At 38.5% G+C, this 20,185-nt stretch overlaps 1 protein-coding gene across 1 annotated transcript in view; it reads right to left on the bottom strand.

The window, feature by feature from the left end:
* Positions 1-20,185, bottom strand: part of UPP2 (uridine phosphorylase 2) — a 141,616-nt gene that overhangs the window by 21,162 nt on the left and 100,269 nt on the right. Inside the window, 2 exon segments of the mRNA XM_023217518.2 lie at positions 5,102-5,219; positions 9,183-9,267. Of these exon segments, the coding sequence (XP_023073286.2) occupies positions 5,102-5,219; positions 9,183-9,267 (203 nt within the window).

Below are 20,185 nucleotides of genomic sequence, written 5' to 3'. Positions count from 1 at the left end.
TCACACAAATAAGCTATGTGCCTCAGACCATCTCCAAAATCGGAAAAATACAGTACCCCTCAGAGAGTTTTGAAAGAAGAACGCGAGATTGCATATGGCAAAGGACATTGCACAAGTCCAGACACGTTCTCAGTGAGGGACAAATGGTAACCATTAATTTATATATCATGTAGCAATTTTCTATTCCTGCGTCTGAACTTGCTTACTATTCCTATATTGCAGAATTTAGTACAAATGAAGCTGGTCTGAGTCCTCTAGTAAGGAAAAGGCAGTTGGTGGTATCTAGCTGATGTGGGCAGCATTGGACAGAGGATTGGGAGGGCTGACGAGGTCCATTACAGGGATAAAGAATATCTGTCTAATGAAATACCTAACTGCGGTTATAGAATAGGTGGGCCCATTCACAAATGATTTACTCTAACTATTGGGTGGTCTGATAACATGATGCATCCTGTTTCCATTTAGCAATAGTTCCTGAGCTACACTCTTTCGCAATTAGCGGTGTAATTAGCCCTGTATCCAGGCCCTCTGCTTCTCTTCTACCCTCAATATTGTCTTTTCTCTGCCTTCTTATGAGTTTCTCTGATGAAGCCTTAAGCTAGTAATGAACTGCAATAGAAGTCAGCCATAAAGACTGGTAACAAAGAGGTTAAGACCATGGTTTCCGGTGAGTTTTAAACTTGTTAATAATTCATGGAATTTTCTTCTTTGTTGGTGTGGATAGTTAAGACTTGGCTCACGATCTAAGTCCAAGGAAATTTTTTAAACACAGTACAGTAGTTTGAAAATAACCTCATTGTGTGGTGCCAGCGAATGTAAATTACAACTATTCAGATTGTCCATAAAACCAAAACAGATGTTAGAATAGCTTGTGGTTTGAATTGTCCTTTGAACTGTAGATGTTACTATAACCAACAGGAATTTCTGAATATTTCTGGAGACATAAAGATCATATGCATAGACAGAAGCAGCTTGGTTCTTAAAGCCTTCCTTACTCCTAAACCAGACTCACTAAACGTCACCTCTGGACACAATTTTCAGTCTGGCTGCTTTAATGAGAAGTAAAATATGGCTGAAGACCACCAACCAACATTGACCTTAAGTGACATTTACGGTGTTTATGTCTCAAACAAAATGATCAATTGTCCTGGTTTTATCAAAGAAGTTAGAAACACACTGGGAAGGAGTCAGAGGCATCACAAAAATATGTTAAGGACTTTAGCTAATGACTGCCAGAAAAAAGCTCAGCTTTAGATATCCCTAGTGTCTTAAAAGTCTTAACTATGCCATGTTGTATTAATCTGGTCTATTGCATCTTATGCATTTTCTGTGTTAACAAGGGAATATAAATACATTCAAAATGCATATTATATGGTATTATAAAGTAATAATTTTGCATATTACTAGAAATTTCTAGTGAGAGATTAGAGGATACCAGTTAGTGATTTTATAAAAGACATATTTGGACGTTGATATCAAATAGATAACTCCTAAGGATCCTCCACCGTATGTATTAATTGTCTGAATCTTTCTAGTGAGTATGGCAGAGATTGATTAGCTGTTCACCTAAACAGTTTGCTGTTCTTTCTGGGCACCCAGCTAAACTTAACATCTCAGCCTCCTTTCCAGTTAGACAAGGTCATGTGTCTGAGTTCCAGGGACTAGAATTTGAGCAGAAGTAATGGGTACCATTTCCAGTCCTAGCCCATAGAAATCTCCTATCCTACAAGGAGGATGTATTGGTGACCCTACATATTGTCACTCTCATCTGCTGGACAGATGTTGACACACTGGGAAACAGCAATTTATGCCTTGAAGGAAACAGAGTCACAATTATGGAAGGAGCCTGGGTCCTTGAATCTTCAGTTGTAGGGAAACCATCCATCAACCAAGAACTCCCACTTTGTACCTAATGTGAGTGAGAAGTAAACTTAACTTGTATTAAGTTACTGAGATTTTGCGGTAGCACATAGCAAAAAATTTTAAATATGGTAAGAATATGAAGGAAATGGGAGCGATTGCTGGAGTCTGAAGTTTCAACTTTATACACCCAGAGTTCTCCTTTCTTTGAAGATAATGCTATTAATAATGATCATCATCTCTGTGAAGACAAGGCTGAGTTTTCAGGTACTGATGGATTACATCCTCTTCTCTGAGCCAGGACTGCTGCCCTGAGATTTCAGGGACTCAAGAAATTGAATGTAGAATGTTCTCATTCAAAGAGGAGAACATGGCTGGAGGAAGGCAAGTTTCTGAGGAAACCATCTATGAGAATAAATCAGACTTTACCTGCTGCCTTGAAAAAATTATAGTTCAGGTTAAATGGCCAGTTCTGATCATTTGGAACTAGGTTACCTGCTCCTCAATTCACACACACACACACACACACACACACACACACACACACACACTCTTTTGCCTCCTATTCATCAAAGTGGCTCAATCAGTAGAGTTGCTCTCTGATGGGATAAACAGGTTTGAAACAGAGCATATCTTTGTATCCAAAAGATAATTTACTGAAGGTTCACAACCAGGTGGGTGGTGAATGTATAAGGTTGGATAGTGGTTATGATAGACAGTGTGTGAGAATAAGCGCTGAACAAAATCTGGACAGACAGAGATGTGAAGGTCTGGTTCCTGGGATTATAATCGAGATGGGACAACTATGTGTGTGCGTGTGTGTGTGTGTGTGCGCGCGCATGAGAGAGAGAGATACATACACGTGAGTCCCTTTATTTTTATCTCTAAAACAAAGCTTTCCATCCCAATGATTTCCCAGAAACTAATACTTGGAGTACTAAAAAGTACTAAAACATAGTGCTTTTATTTTTGTTTTTGTGTTGTTTTGTTTCGTTTGAACAGAGAAAGAGCCATTACTATTTTTTAATCAGAGAAACCTAAGGTTGAATCTCAGTTGTTTCACTTACCAGCTGTGTTGTGCCTATTACAGATAAACATATATTATATATATGTTATAACACTATGTATATATTTGAGCCTGGGTTTTCTCATCTGTAAAGTAGAGATAATAACTACTTTAGTTGCTGTGGGGACTGACTGTACCATTCACACGTGCCACACAGAGTCTGATATATAGAAAGCACTCCATAAATGGTAGAAGAGAGACAGAAACCCAGATACGTAGCTAGCAAATCACTTTCTGTCTCAAATACATGTCTCAAGTCTTTTAAATGTATTAACCAGCTATGTGTCTTAGTTCATTAATTATGAAAAGTCTTTCAGTTAATCAGAGTCATCTCTAGACAAGGGTCCTGGGATATTATTGTGAGGCATGAACCTCAAATCTAACATTTGAATTCTGGTACAATCTGATTATTGAGTATTAAAGACCGCCTTGATCAATGACTCTTGGAGCATAAGTAAACCAAAACAGCAGCAGGGGAAGAGATTACATTGAGAAGATGAAGCACAAGATAGAGGGAGGCGACACAAAGGCAAGGAGCACAGCCTGGAGAGGAGTGAAGAAACGGTGGGTCGCCTCGCTGCGAGGACACCCACCCACACCCTCACACCTTCCTGCCTAGGAGAGAGGGGGTGGGAGAAGGCCACTTGGCACCTACTGACCATAGGCATTGTAGATTGATTTCTTCTCATTTTCCAACCTTTTTTTCTTTCCCTCCCTCCTTACTTTCTTGTTCCCTTCCTTTTCCTCTGCCTCCAACCTCTTCCTCCTCCTTCTTCGTAACCTCGCCCTCTTCTTCCTCCGTTTTTCTCACCTGCCTCTTGACCCAATGGGTAAGTGAAAGAGCTAGGATTAAATAACTATGGACGATCCTGAGTTACTGTGACCCAAAGGGTCCTCTTAGTGCAATGAGCAAGGACCCTGGAGATTGGACTTGGAAGAACTTGGTCCAGGTCTCAGCGCTACCACTCTGTGGTGTAACTGTAACCTCCTTCCACCTCTCTGAACTTAATTTTCTTGTTTTATGGAGATAGTTAATATCTGCTAAACCCACCTAAAAGAGCTAAATCTGCAGATGTTAGTGAGATAGTACACGTGACGCTTTTATTTTTGTTATTGTAATTGCCAAAGAAATGAAAAAGTCAGATGAAAACTGCACGCTTCTCCATTAGTGCAACTGTAAATAGATATAGTCTTTTGGAAAACGAAGTTCTTTAAAAATTCAGTCTCTTTGAGCATTTCTGTGAATCACCCTAAGCAAACTGACCTAAATGTAGAAAATCTTCAGGTACAAAAATATTCATTTGAGTCCTGTTTATAATGGAAAATATTTTAACATAAAAGTTAATAATAGTCTCTGTAATGTGTGGTACACCACTTGACACCCATACACGATATGTTTCAAAAGAATGTAATAATATGGAGAAATGTTAATGATGTAAAGCTAAATGATAAAGTGTAGAATGCAGCTATATAGTTACAACTATTTTAAAGTCTATTCATTAAAAATGATTGAAAGCAATAAATGAGTTGATCATGTCTATGTTTAGGTGGTAGGACTACTGGGTGTTTTTAAAAATCATATTCTTTTTTGTATTCCCTGTTTTAAATAAGGAACACAAATTGCTTATATAATTAAAATACATGTCAGATAAAACAAATAATGCAGAAGTATAATTTTATGTAGTATTTAATAAATAATTTTTATGAAATATTTCTTATGAAACAAAATCTTAATATGAAATATTAGATAATGATTATTTTCCAGAAGTGAAATAATGTTGTTAGTTTTGTTGGGTTATTTTTATGATTTAATAAAATGAGAGCTAGTGAGATTAAGCTATAAATGTAGATGTTAAATAGTGAGCTGAATCTGTTAAAACATAATGAATTCTCAACACCCAGCAGTATTGTCAATAAAATTGTATTTATCTCCAGGGACCAGAGTAGTCAAATAACATGTTTGCATTAGATTTAGTTTGGGAACCTTTATGTCTTGTTGGGGTGGAAATGATTGTTCATGATATACACATTCCAAATTGTTTCAGAGAATGAGTGTGACTTTAGTTCCTATTGGGACTTTGCTAGCCAATGGTGTATAGATTATTTTGGCAAGGTAAGAAGAAAAATTAGTAGAAAAAACTGAATCAGTTTTCCTGAAATTAGAAATGTTTTTACCTTTACATCTCCAAACATTGCTGGTAGGTTGTGTGTTTTTGTTCCCAAATCCAAGTGATGGAGAATGTCTTCATCCATTGAATCCAAGTAAGGATTTTTAACATGAACAAACCTTTTTCTGAAAAAAAAAAAAAAAAAAATTACACAAAGAAGATATAAAAGAATTTTGAGAGAAAGCTCACAAGAAAGAAAGTCTGAACATAAACCTTCCTTTAGGGTTAAATTATTTGTTGAGAAGCAATGCAGTATAACAATAATTATGGCGAATATTTGCTCTCACTATGTGCCAAGCATAGCACTAAGCATGAAAATGGCATGAAAACTGCATATAACAAATTCATTAACTCATTTGTCCCATAACTGCTGTATTAGCTGGGTAAGATTAATAATTTAGTTTACAAACAAAAAAGCCAAGGCTTACAGAAGTTGAGAAACTTGTGCAAGATTAACAACCAGTAAATTACAAAACAGCCATTTCTATTCAGTTCTGACTGTAATGGTCATCTGATTTCTTTGCATGGGAGGCTGTGGAATATAAGCTACTGGGCTGTGGATTCAGATTGCCTGGGTTCCAGTACAAGTTCAACCATATATGTCCTAATTGTGCAAACTTGAGTAAATTATTTGTATTTTATTTTATCTTCTCAAAGTGTATCATGCATAAGAATCAGCCAGACACTTCATGGACTCCTCTTCTGGAAATTCTGATTCAGCGGGTTGCTGATGTGTGTCCGAATTTGCATTTCTAGCAAACTCCTCATTGGTCCTGACACTGATGGTCTGTGAACAACACTTTGAATAGCACTGCCATTGAGAACTCCACCAACCATGCTGAATACACCACTTTCTTTCCACCCCAGTGGCCACAGCCCTGGCTCAAACCCCCATCACAGCAGTACAGCTAGAACACCAATCTTTCGTCTCTTTTCTTTGTAAAATATCATGAAATGCGAGACAGTGAGCTGATGACGGCTATAAGAATGACCTTAATTCAATCCAGTTCATATTTATGAAGCATATCATTTGTAGCTTTTGGTTATTTGGGTAGTAATCATATGTCACTAGAGTTATCAGTGATAAAATGTATCTACCCCCACACCACAGTGGGTCAAGACGTCTTTGCCAAGAACTGTCTGGGACTTCTTTGTTCTTTGTTCCTCCCATTTCTCTCCACATGCCTTCTCTTCTCTTCTCTCTTCTCTCTCTTCTCTCCTCTCTCCTCCTCTCTCTTCTCTTCTCCCTTCCCTTCCCCTCCCTTCCCCTCCCTTCCCCTCCCTTCCCCTCCCTTCCCCTCCCTTCCCCTCCCTTCCCCTCCCTTCCCCTCCCTTCCCTTCCCTTCTCTTTCAGAATTTTGCTCTGTCACCCAGGCTGGAGTGCAGTGGCCCAATCTCAGCTCACTGCAACCTCAGCCTCCCGGTTCAAGCAATTCTCCTGCCTCAGCCTCCTGAGTACCCGGGATTACAGGTGCCCACCACCATACTCAGCTATTTTTTGTATTTTTAGTAGAGATGAGGTTTCACCATGTTGGCCAGGATGGTCTCAGACTTCTGACCTCAAGCGATCCACCCACCTTAGCCTCTCAAAGTGCTGGGATTACAGATGTGAGCCACCATGCCTGGTCTTTCCACGTGCTTTTCATTCCATACACTTCAAAACATTTTACCAAGCCTTGTGTCTTTCTATATCTTTATTGATTGTCACATTGATTGTGCATTAAAATTACCAGGGAGCTTTAAAAAAAAAAAAAAAAACACTGTTGACCAGGCACTAATTAATTTAGACACTCTGTATTTTAAATCAAAAAAAATTAATTATTTTAAAAATCTTCTCAAATGATCTTTGGCACAGCCAAAGTTGAGAACCCCTGCTTCAGGCCTTTGTCCTTCAAACATCCTTCCCCCATTCTTCTATTTTTCACCTACCAAAATTCCAATTTTCCTTCATGGTCCAATTCAAATATTACATCTTCCATAAAGGCTTTTCCAAGCATCTTCTCTCCTTGGTCAGTATTAATTTTTTTCTTACTGTGTTCCCAAAGCATTTGTTTCATGCTAGTGCTGGTAGATAGCATTTTACATGGTAATGTAGTTAAGTTTCCATCCCCCTAGAAAGACTGCGAATCCCCCGAAGCAAGCTATCTCAAATATCTTTCTTGAATCCCTAAGTTTTAACAAATTCTATTGTTGAATTAAATTGAACTGTTCAGAAAGTAGAACAAAATACTATTAATTTCCTTCTCAAAAACATCTAGAGTAATAGATTTTTAATTAGTTACTGGGTCATACATACCTAGTTTCCAAAATGAAGTATTCTATGGTGTTAGTGCACTTTACTACTACAGAACAAGCTTCGAAATCTCAAAGCAAAGGGACATTTCCTTTCTTCTCTTGTGAGGCAAGAATTTAGCCCCAGTCCCTTGTTATACAGTGTGTGGTCAGTGAACCAGCAGCATCAGCAACACCTGGGGACCTCCTTAGGAATGCAAAATCTTAGATTCCACCCCACACCTGCTGAATCAAAATCTGCATTTTAACAAACTCTGTGTGATTCACATGTACATTATAGTTTGACAAACACTGCCATCCACTTTTTCTTCCAAATTCTATTACACTTTCTGTTTCACTTTGCCAAGATTAGTTTCACGACCTGGAAATATTCCTTTGGATTCCCAACTGAATCTATGAATCATTATTCTATAAAAGAGTCTTATTCCTCTACCCCAGTGATTCCAAACTCTAGCTACATATCAGAACCACCAGGGGCACTTTAATGCCTAGACCCTATCTCTAGAAATTCGGATTGACTTGCTCAAGGAGACCTGGGCTTTGGTGTTTTTAAAATCACTCATCTATACCACTCTTCCTGTCTTCGGGGAGAAATTCTCCAACCAGCAGAGCCATTAATTATTTTCACTTGTATTATAATACATTAATTCATTAGGATTACTTTTCCTTGATGCCCTGGCCCACTGTCTAATGATTTCAGAAAATCTGGGGGACTGTCTATAGAAGTGTCTTGTTTCACTGGGTTCATCAAGCAGCACTTCTAAGGTGATCACTCTGTCAGTACCAAAGAAAACGCTTGTTTGGGATTTCACACCAAATTTCTACCCAATGTGAATGTAGTTTTTGCAATACTTTGATTTTTCCAAAATATATTCTTTTTACTAAATAAGTTTGTACGTGTTGTTTTCTCTTCAAACTCTTTTTCCTTTCCTAACACAGATAATAGTCTTTTTAGTAAATCATGACAAATTACCCTACATGATGAGTATTAAATATTGCTAAACAAAAGAAATTGCTGGCTGGGAAGAAGTCTTTCCATTTGCCATTACCTTCGTCTTCATAATTTTTCTTTTTCTCTTTCTCCTGGGCTTCCCTGAGGAAGGGAACATACAGGAGGCTACCTCTGTTTGGGACGGGCAAATGGAGTGTTTTCTCAAATGCTGATATAATGGAAGCTCTGAGCAAGACATTTCACACAACTCTCAGGAAATCAGAGGGAACCATCAAAATCTCCTTATGCCTCATGATGATTAATGCTCTGTTGTGTTCTGTTAACCTGGGGCAGGAACTGGAGCTAAATTTGTAGACAGCTTCAGCAATTTTATATCTACCCATGAGATTAATCACATAAACGGTATTTCAAAAGTAAATTCTCTGTAACATCCATCACGAAGCATATTAAATCACTCCACAATATCCTGCAACACAATTAAACCTCCCTCAGGCACTGAGAGACCCTTTTAATTATTTCTCAATAGCAGCCCATGGTCTTGGAATTAAGGGCTGAATGCTATAGTGAGTCCCAGGCTGAACCTTGAATTTGTTTACTACTGAAGGTTGGCTAAATTTTTGCATGTTTTTTTGACTTATTTTGCCCCATTTTCTTAGATGAGCCAACCCCTAACCCCCAAAATTAAGGAATAAAAATGTCATTGAAAAGACATTTTGCATTGTTTTTATTGTTTTATGAGCTGTATCCAGTGATAACTGTAGAGGCCCATTATCTAATCATTTAATACAAAATCTAAGGAGCATCCATCTGATCAAAACAAATTTAGAAAATCAAAATTACTCACCCAACATATGTATTCCTATCAGATCTCATGGAACTATTGGAGGCAGGTATAACCGAAGCCATTCTCTCTACTGTGTGAACAGTCACTCTTAAATTGATGTCAAGAAAGAGAAATATTGTGACTTGCTATTATAGATCTAGTCATAATAGTTCAGTTCCAAGTTAGAATGATACCCTCTCTTAAAACTTAGGTTTTCCTGTGAAATTGCTAAGAAAAATTTTCCTTTAGTGTTTTAAATTTTCCTATCAAATAAAAAACGCCCTCCCTGACATGGCTTTTATACCACAGCCCAGCTTTCAGAGCAGAACTTTCTCAAGAAGATAGGTCCCCTTTGATGGTGTGCCATCCTAGCTCTTTGACCAGGTTGGTTAGCTTGTTAACTGTTGGTGAGAACCTTTCCCTTACATTTGTCTTTGATCCCAACACAGGTTTGATGTTGCAAACAGGCTTATTTGCTTTGAGAAAACTGTATATGGATACAAGCCCTCTTTTGGTTTCTATAACACGCCTACCAGGTCTTCTCAAAACTGTGTCCAATACATATGAGAACGTCCAGTTCTCAAACATTTCAGTTTCCGCTCTCCAGCCCCTCACCAACTTGTTTTCATTCTCTGTCATCACAAGTTAGAAAAGCATCCAAAGTCAGGACCCCAGAATGTCCCTTTATCTGAACTTTGCTCATTCCAGTTCACACAGAAGGACTGATAATTTTAAAAAAACGTATTTCCCAGGGCTTCTTTCTTTAAACTGTAGGCTGTTGGTGAAATTTATTGAATCAGGGGTTAATCCACATGGAATAATATAGCACAGTATTTTCAGAAAACGGAGTCTGCCAAGAAAGGCATGAATTCACTACTTTTGCTAATGCTTCTCACTTTTCACTTTGGGGATGGAAAAATCTAGAAAACTAGATAACTTCATCCTGATCTTTTTTCCCTTCACTCCCAGAGCAATCAACTGAAGTTCTATGCTGGTGAGAGCTTCAAGAACATAGTCTCATGGCTTTCAGGCGAATCAGAACCTAAAATGTCTATAAATGCCAAGCAGTAGCAAATACAAGACACCTCCTAATATGCTTGGATTTCTAAGAATGTGCATCACAGTCAAGAATCAAGTGCTCATATCCTAACTGAGTTCTCCATGTTAGAAGATGCTCCTCTTCCTGCTGACAGTCATTCTTGGCAAACTCTTTGAGTGTCACATTGGCCTCCTTTGGTCCATCTTGGTCAGACAGCAAAGTTTACAGAATAGGAAGGAAAAAGAATAGGGGACTCTATATTGAGGAATCCATGTAGCCTAAATCTTGCCATTGTTACCACCAACTAGACATTTGCAACTGTGCCCAGATATCAAAAATTTCCTGAGGACACTTATCCTGGAAAAGGTAATGATGACTATGAGGCAAAATAGTCTTTAACATGTGTGTTGCCTTTGTAACTTAGGATAGTAGTTATTGTTGATAGCTTGTAATAATACTTCTGTCTCTTACTCCTGACTCATCTCAGGCTGGTCTACCTGCTGCTCCTTCCCAGTAACCACTGGCAATTTTGAGACTCACCATACTCACTCACTACCATGGGCACCAGCACACTTTTATTTGATATTCCATGCCATATCTCTCAATTTTATTTTTAAGGTATAATGAGGAGAACCAGCAATTTCAATCTGGCATTTACCTCTGGGTTTGAGAGGTAAAAGCGTTAGCTAATTAGATAAGTGTTCAGTAATTAATTACCACAGTGAATTAACTAGGTTGATTAACATGTCTGTTTCCAGTGCAGATTCAGTCAACCAGTGATCTTGATCACTAACAGTGCCAGTTAATGCCATCTGAGATTTATGGACCCCATGAAACAACTTGGCCAGACATTAAGGCAAGTGATTGTCATTTGGATGAAGTTCAGAATAATCTTATGGAATCTATAAAAGTTGATCTATGAAAGTAGAATACTAGTTAATGCCTTCTGGGCAGTCTTAAATTATTCTCCCCACTTTTCAATCTTCTCAAGACTCAATCCTGCTCTTATAGTAGGTTGTTTCTCAGCAATGTTTTTTGATTGACTGTATTGCAAAAGGCCAGTCTCCTGAAGAGCATGGGAAAAGGTTTTGTTTTTAAAAAGTATGCACACAGGAGTGCACAAGGCAAACTCAGGCTCGGCCACTGGCTGATTTGCAAACAAAGGCTATGTGCCAGGCACAGCCCATGATTCAGTCCAGCCTTGTGATCAGGAGGGTCTTGCATCAGATCTGCCAAATCCATGCTTCACAGTGTCTGGCCTGAGACAAAACACTTCACTTCCTACCGTCTTCCTTTATGATGCCGGCACTATCACATTCTCAATTCCATTACAATTTTCTATCTGGCTTAATTTTGTCCCTGAACCTCTAATATTAGAGGGGGAAAAAAAAGCATGGTCTTGATGTACAACTGGATAGCATTTAGGCCTCCCTGAGATGTTTCTGTGCTCTTTCCCTGCCTCCTAGACTAGCCCTGGGACCAGAGTCTCAGTTCTTAGATGCCTCTCCATGGGGTATCAGCAAAGGTTGTACTCGTTCACCTGAGGCTGCAGCAAGCACCCATACCCAGAAAACACTGCCCCTTGCACATGCATGCACACGCACACTCACACTAGCTTTACAGCCTATGGGAGTAGGGGTGTCCAGGCACAGCAAAGTCCTCACATCTCCTTCTTTGGCGGGTTTTGTCAGAGTAGGGATGGGGTAACCAAGAGCCCTTTCCTCCTGCCACATCAGATTCCCCTGGCTCTTCCATTCAGCCCATTCAAACCAGTAATGGCTTGAGAGAGCTCCAAAAATGTCCTAAGCTATCCATTCTGAGGCTAAGCAATTTGTATTTTCATTTATTCATTCAATAAATATTAACTGAGCATACACCATGCTCCAGGAAGTCTAGGAAGTGCTGAAAATAAAGGCATTAATAAGACAATTCTTGCTTCTTTTCTTCCACAAAAATATTGACATTCTGTGAATAAAGAAAATGCAAGTTACCACACTTCTCATACTAACCTTCTATATGTTAAAACACATATACTAAGTGTAAATTCAGCATTCGCTCCTTCATGACAAATAACTAAGACTAATTAAAGGTCTTTTGATCTTTCCTTGAGTGTTTGTTTTCCAATATATAGATTATAGCTGCCTCAAAACCTTTGTATAAAAGGGGAGCTGTTAAAAATATACAATTGTTTTATAGTATAGAAGTGTTATAGTTTAACATTATTGCACATATGTGCAAAGAAAACGTACAGTATTTTCTATCAGCTATCCAGTCGTTCTCACTATACCCACCCTCCTGGGAGATAGAGCAGATGATAGTGTTTTTAAACTTGCCAGATAGCATCTCTGTTAATTGCATCTTTGGTTTAAATAGTCTCATTTAAATGATTTATTTTCTTTTAGATATGTATTCATCCAATTTCTTCCTTGTACCCACTGCTCCCATCTGAGGTGACACATACTAAATGGAATGGTGAAGAGGAGCAAGAAGGAAGAGAAGGGCTCCGGGATCCATGCACTCAGTTCCTTGTATTATCCCTTGGCTCTATGTGATGTTGTAGCTCAGGCATTGTCCGCTGTGTCCTCATGAGGGACCTGTGGCTACTTAGGTATAGTCTATGGGTTTTTGAATGGGCTCACTGACATGCAGCTGGCTCCATCTGGCCCTAAGGGAGCATTATGCTGGCCCTCCCCATCACCATCTTGGATGCGGGCCTGAGCTGACTATGGAGATTCTCCTGGAGAATCGCAACCTTTCTTAGGCTGCATCAAAGGATGCAGGTCTCTGGCTCCAGTGTTCTCAGGCTGGTCCATGCCTAGTTGGATAGAAATAGTGCCCTCCTCCTTTATTTTCACCCCCAAGAGTGGATGGTCACCGCAGACCTTGGCCTGTCTCTTGCCCCATTTCTCCTGCCCTCTCACTCTCATAATTAGAAGAGGAGATCCTCTTTGTACTTTTTCTCTCTGTTTTATGTGAATTCCCGTTATATTCTGTCCTGAGTTCTCTTTGGTTTCTAGCAATCTCCATGTTCAAGTCCAGACCTAGGTTTTGTTGTGTTAATGGCAGCATAAATATATCTAAGATCTTTATTTTTCCTTACATTGCCTTATTAGGGACTCAAAATTGCTATTGAAAGAATCCTAATTTCCTACTCTACCTCCCATTCCCCCAGCGGATAGATGGGAGTGTGCACTCTGAAAAAGGCCATGTATACAGAAAAGAAAAAAGAGATTAGTATTAGGTTTCACAGTACCAGCCTCTCCCATCACAGACCCATAGAGGCTGTGCATATATATATATATATATACACACACACACACACACGCACATGCACACACACACTCTCTCTATATATAAAGAGTTGTTGATTTAACTCATATATATAGAGAGAGAGATATGCTGTATATAGAGTGTGTATATATATATATAAATATATGTAGATATACACACATATATATATCACCAGGAATTTCTCTTTGGACAATGAGTAAAGTCAATAAAATGACAAGTTTCAAATTGTGTGAACATTTATTTATAGGCTTTTGTAGGGGTTTGGGTAGGGAGGACTGACTATTGTCAACCATTCCAGAAAGTGTCTGTCTCCAGGTAAATGGAGACTCCACATAAGAAGTGTCGTGCTTATCATGCAGTAAGTGATTATTAAGCACCTACTATGTGCTAAGTTTGTTAATGCTTGAAGATGAGTAATGATTTATTTTAGTATTTTATAATAATGGTCTTTGTTCTCAGCCTGTTTTTTCTGGCAACATCCAAATGAAAAGAACTTTACTTACAACTTCCTGGCTTTTCTGGAGGCCTTTCTTAGCAGGAGCCTGACTCCCACCGTGTGACCAAAGCATAAATTCACTGTTTTCTAACAGCTGGCCTTAAGCCAGCACCAGAGCCTCAGAGTCAACAGAAAACTGAAAAGCCAGCAAAGGTCATCAGTGCCTCTAGTGGCTTGGTCAACAGAGGGCCTTAAGACTGAAGACCCTTAACTTCTGCATGTACTTGACTTCAATTTTTAGGATGTTTCTGTTCTTAATGATGTTTGAGAAAATATGAGGCACCACGTGTCTAACAAAAATTCAAGAAAAGCTCTTTCATTGGAAATAAAGCATATTTTAAATCAATACCAGTAGGGAATAAAATGTAAAAGCTTTTGTCTAAGTTCAAAATAACCACATTCAACTCAGAATAGAAATCTGAAGGACAAGGAAAAATAGTGAAAAAAGCAGGAAGAATGTCAGTAAAAACAGTGGCTAAAAGCGTTACTCCAGGCCAGGCTTTGGACTAAACAGTTCGACTCTGTATCTCATTTCATCCTCACAACACCTCTGTGAAATAGGTATTATTATTTCCCCAATTTTCAGATGAGGAAATGGAAGCCTAGAAAGGTTAAATGAAATGCCTGAGATCCTGCAGTGAGTAAATGGAGATTGGAGTTCAGATCTAGATCTGTGCAGCCACAAAACCATGAAAACTTTTTCTACTTCGCTTCTGGTACATGTTGGAGTCCATTAAAGAAGACAAGAATCCAAGGAGAATGGCGTCAACAAGAGAAGGGAATTTGATCTGGGTGTTGAAGGTGAAGTAGGATTGGGATGTAAGAAGCATCTCTGCCACATTTTACCCTGCTAGTCATCAGGTTGTTGATTTAACTCATTTATAGGAAAAGAGGGCACAGTTGAACCATAGCAGCTGTGTGTTCTGTGAATGCAGATGAACAAGATGGCCCCATCAAAATGATGGCCCAGTCCTAAAGGTGATTTTAAAATCATCTCATTGCCAAATTTTCAATTGACCCTTAAAATGTGTCTCACACACACTTTACGATTAACTCATCTCGGACTCAACACTTCCCTAAGATTTTACCCAAATAGCAGGGCCCAACTCACCACCCTGTCTGGAGCAATTTCTGTCTGCCCCTGAGCCGTCCCTGAAATGTGAGTTAAACGGCATGAAGGCTGAAAAGCTCTGTTTCTGTTGGTCTCCTAGCCTGGCTTCTCACTGCCTGTGATTGTGGTGACTTCAGGCCTTGGAGATGAAAGCCGGTGTTTGTCTTTCAGCGCCTGATGAAAGTGCCTGACCAGAACGTTAAGTACACTGGGAAATCAGCCTCCACAGCTGGAGGAAGTGAGTTTGACAAACCCCACACTGAAGGGAGAGGGGGTGATTTTCCTGGGAACTCAAGGAAGGTTCAGTCCTAACCTCTAACACACACCACAGGTTATTACTGTTGCTGCCCAAGAGGGCTCAGATGGGAAAATAATGCTAATACATTGCAGAGGTGGTGAATTCTAGGCCCCCAAAGTCATGAAATTTCAAAGCTGACTGATTCTAATTTAGGTTCAGCTGAGTGAAAGAGAACAGCGTGTTTTATGGTACTCTCTTAACATTACTAAGTGCAATATATTGAGTTAACCATTAATTTTTTTCTAAAGAAGTAGAAAACCGTGGTTGTGTAATCATGGTCACATTCACATTTCTGTAAATGCTTCACCTTAGGCACTTCATGACTTTTCAAAAATGTTATTCTTTTGAACACTTTACTTGTTTTTTTATTTCAAATAAATAAACAGAAAATACTGTTGCTGTGATGATTGTTAGGTCTTTGTGACTACTTCGTGTTAGTAACTATATTTTAAATTTTTAATTTTAAAATATTTTAAATATAAAGAAATGTACAGATATATTAGATGCCTGTGTAGTTACTACCCAAATTTAACAATTGTTAATATTTTGCCAAATTTAACACATATTTTTTAAAAGAAAGATTTCATTAAAGCCCTGTCCACATTCTTTATTTTAGATTACCTTTACTTTCTTCCCAAAGGTAATCACTGTCCTGAAGGTGGAGAGTTGGTAGGTGTGCTTTTGGGGTGCATTTTAAAACTCGTACTCCTAAGTATGTACTTATAACTACATGAGCAGGTTTAAGATGTGTGTGTGTGTGTGTGTGTGTGTATGTGGTATATGTACATATATGGTAGATATGTATATACAAGAAATACATGTATATATAATATATGGCATATATATATTAATGTAACATATACTATACATATATTTTTAAAACTGGTTTTTTTATGTTGTTTCCAATTTTTTCCTGTAAACATCCTTATGGGTATCTTCTTGTGTATGCACCTAAGGGTTTCTCTAATGTGTGGTCATAATATGTTTGCATGTATTCAATTTTGCTAGACAGTATTACACTGCCCTACAAAATAGTTTTACCAAGTTACACTTGTGTCAATAGTGTATACTATACCCCATTTCCCCATATTCTTGCCAACAAATCTGATGCTGTTAGCCTTATAATTCCTTTGCTAATGTGGTGACGGTAAAATGGTATCTCTTTGCTTTATTTCATTTCCCTGATTACTAGTGAGATTAAATGCCTTTATATATGTTTGGCAGTCTTTCAGCTTTCTTCTCCATTCTTTGCCCATTTTTTTCTTTTGGGTATTTTATTTTTATCTTACTAATTTATAGGAGATTTTTATATATGATGAATACTGATCCTTTGTTGGTTATGTATATTGTCCTTTACTTCCATGTCATTATGTTTTAGGAGTGTATCAGGTAAACAATACATCAATGGATTTTCAAAGAGTTGTCTTTTATCTCTGTTTTACAAATACTGTGATTCCTGATATATTTTTATTCATTTCTTATTTTGTTTCTAATTGTGTCTGTGTGTGTGCATATATGCTTCTTTTTACCTCCTTTCTACCTTCTATAGAATGATTAAGTTCTCTGTGCTGGGCGCAATGGCTCGCACCTGTTATCCCAGCACTCTGGGAGGCTGAGGCGGATGGATTACTTGATGTCAGGAGTTTGAGAACAGTCTAGCCAACATGTTGAAACCCCATTTCTACTAAAAATACAAAAATTAGCCAGGTGTGGTGGTGTGTGCCTGTAGTCCCTACTACTGGGTAGGCTGAGGCACGAGAATCACTTGAACCTGGGAGGCGGAGGTTGCAGTGAGCCCAGATCACGCCACTGCACTTCAGCCTGGGTGACAAAGTGAGAAAAAAAAATGATTACATGATTCTTTGCAGACTCCATTTCCCTATGTTATTTCGGAAGTTATATATTTTATTTCTATTCTTTCAATAGTTACCCTTACATTTTAACAAGCATACTTGACTTAATAAAATTCAAAATTAATTAATACATATACTCTTCTGCATAACACAGGCAACTTGGAACAATTTAACTCTAATTACTACTTCACATTTTTGGTATCAAGTAACTTAATCTATCTTGTTTTCATCCCTCCTTCCCTTTTAGTTTTATGGTTACCGCTTTGTTGACAGTTAATAATAATTTATATTATCCATGCCTGCCAATGTCTTTGATCATGATTGATTCTCAGATCTCCTTCTTTCTGGGTTTCTTTCTTTCTAAAGTACATTATATAATAGTTTTTCAGCATGGGCTTTGAGCTGAAAACTATCTTTGTTTTATCCTCATTTTTGAGTGATTATTTAGCATGGTCTAGAATTCCAGATTGTCAGTGATTTTACCTCAGCACTCATAGCATATTCATTCATTATCTTCTGGTACCCATTGTTGCTGATGAAAAGTTTGTTTTCATCTGCCTGTGTTTAAGTAAGTAATCTGTCTCTTCTTTCTGGTTGCATCTAGATTTTCTCTTTATATCCTGAAGTTGTATTAAAATGTGTTTAGGTGTGACTTTTTTAAAAAAATAAATTATTCTCATGGGTCACTGTGCTTCCAAATTATGAAAAAGTCTGTCTGTTATCAATGTTAGGAAATTCTCACTATTTCTTCTTTGAATATGTTATCTTCTTCTGGCACCCCTCTTAGATGTATGTTAAGCCACCTCAGTTTGTCCTCCTAATTTGTTAACTTTCCTTTCATACAGTCACTTTGTCTCTGCAACAAAATGAGAAATTTTCTCAGATCTTTCTTCTTCACACATTCTCTGGGTGTGTTTAAACAGCTCTTAACCTATCTGTGCTTAGTTGCAGTAATGTCCTCAATTATTTACTCCTCCCTGTGTCTACACCCTGTTCCATATAACTATGCAATGCCTTCTCAGCATAAACTGGGTAACATTGACTGCTCCTTGACCACAGACTCGATCGTACCATTATTTTGGTCAAGAAAATGAGGCAGAACTGACAGGTGCCACTTGTTCATGCCTTTGCACTTCCCCATTGTCACACTAACATGCCCAGGGTAGTCTGCTGGGGGAAGAGAAACATGTGAAACGGAGCCCAGACACCTCATCACCCCAGTGAGGGCCAGCCTAGATCATCCAACAGTCAGCTGAGCCCCAGAAGTGAGCAAGCCCACCAAGATCAGCAAGGTCACTTTGCCATCCCTGTGACCCCAGGCACGTGAGTAGGAAATGCTTGCTGTGTGCCTTTCAGGACCTAGGCAATAGCATTGTTGTGGCAACAAGTAACAAATATACCATGCACTGAGATTTTTATTTTACTAAACTTTTTTTTCATTTGTAGGTAAGCTAATTATTACTTTTTCAAATTTACCTATTTTTAAAAACCATATCCTATTTTTTCTAAGTATTTCTATTTCATCTTTTGTCTATTTAATCATTTTAAACATAGATATTTTATAACTTCTTTCAGGTTGTTGATCTATCTGATGTTCTTGGAGTGCTAATCTTCCTGTTACAGCTGATTTCTGTCATTAGTGTTTCCTCATTTTGCCTATAATTTCAATTTTTTAGTCCATATCTATTTTACCATGGGAATCCAGTACACAGAAATTTTTGAAAGCATCCAGACAGCCGTTTTGTATTTGCTTCTGCTAGAGGCCACAAGTGTGTCCACAGTCTAGGACCAGTTTGACATTAAGGTCTTATTTTAAAGATTTTGGTACCATGTAGGTAGCATAAATTGTCATTCTACAAACACAAGTGACACATTACTTCAGTTTCTCACTGGAGACTGTTTTTGTACCCACATGCTGCAGAGACAAACTTTCTTTGCATTTCAAGACAGTCATTGGGATGTTAACCCTCTTTCACTGAAGGCACAGAGTTTCCCAGTCCTGGCTTAGTGTAGAAGTTTCAGGTTCAAAGGTCACCTCCTACAGACCAGGACCCTGTGTTTACATCCCGCAGAACCCCAGCACCTTGGCATGGGGGCCTATTCCAAGTTTGATCCTCTCTGGGCCTCAATGGCATCAGCTCATGAGCTTACATTCTTCATTTCTAAAACTTGGGGGTTATCTCTTTTATTCCTTAAAACGAGCCCATGCTAACCTTTACACAATACTCCTTTTATGTCTGTTAGGAAAGTTGTCCGTGTGGGTCAGCGTGCCATGCTGCTGGCAGATGCATTATTTAGCAAGCAAAAGTAATATTGCAAAAAATGAGAAATGAAATGTTTTTAAAATTTATTTTTAATTACCATGGGTAAATAATAGGTGTATATACTTAGATACATTTGATGGGGTTTTTTTTTGTTTTTTTGCTTTTCTGGGTTTTTTTTGAGATGGAGTCTCGTTCTGTTGCCCAGGCTGGAGTGCAGTAGCACAATCTCGCCTCACTGCAAGCTCCGTCTCATGGGTTCACGCCATTCTCCTGCCTGGGCCTCCCAAGCAGCTGGGACTATAGGTGCCCACCACCATACCTGGCTAATTTTTTAATTTTTAGTAGAGAAAGTGTTTCACTGTGTTAGCCAGGATGGTCTCGATCCCCTGACCTCGTGATCTGCCTGCCTTGGCCTCCCAAAGCGCTGGGATTACAGGTGTGAGCCACCGTGCCCGGCCTACATTCGATGTTTTAATACAATGTGTAATAATCACACCAGAGTAATTAAGATCTCCACTACCTTAAGAATGTAGCATTTATCTGTGTTAGAAACATTCCAATTCCACCCTTTTAGTTATTTTAAAATATATAACAAATGATTGTTGACTATAGTCACTGGGTTATGCTATCAAATACTAGATCTTGGGGAAAATGGAGGCTAGGAGGCAGGAC

The sequence above is a fragment of the Piliocolobus tephrosceles genome, chromosome 11 (assembly GCF_002776525.5).
Source record: "Piliocolobus tephrosceles isolate RC106 chromosome 11, ASM277652v3, whole genome shotgun sequence".
In the NCBI taxonomy this organism is placed as follows: Eukaryota; Metazoa; Chordata; class Mammalia; order Primates; family Cercopithecidae; genus Piliocolobus; species Piliocolobus tephrosceles.
Note: the sequence above shows the minus strand (reverse complement) of the source record. Positions and strands in the feature narration are given on the sequence as shown.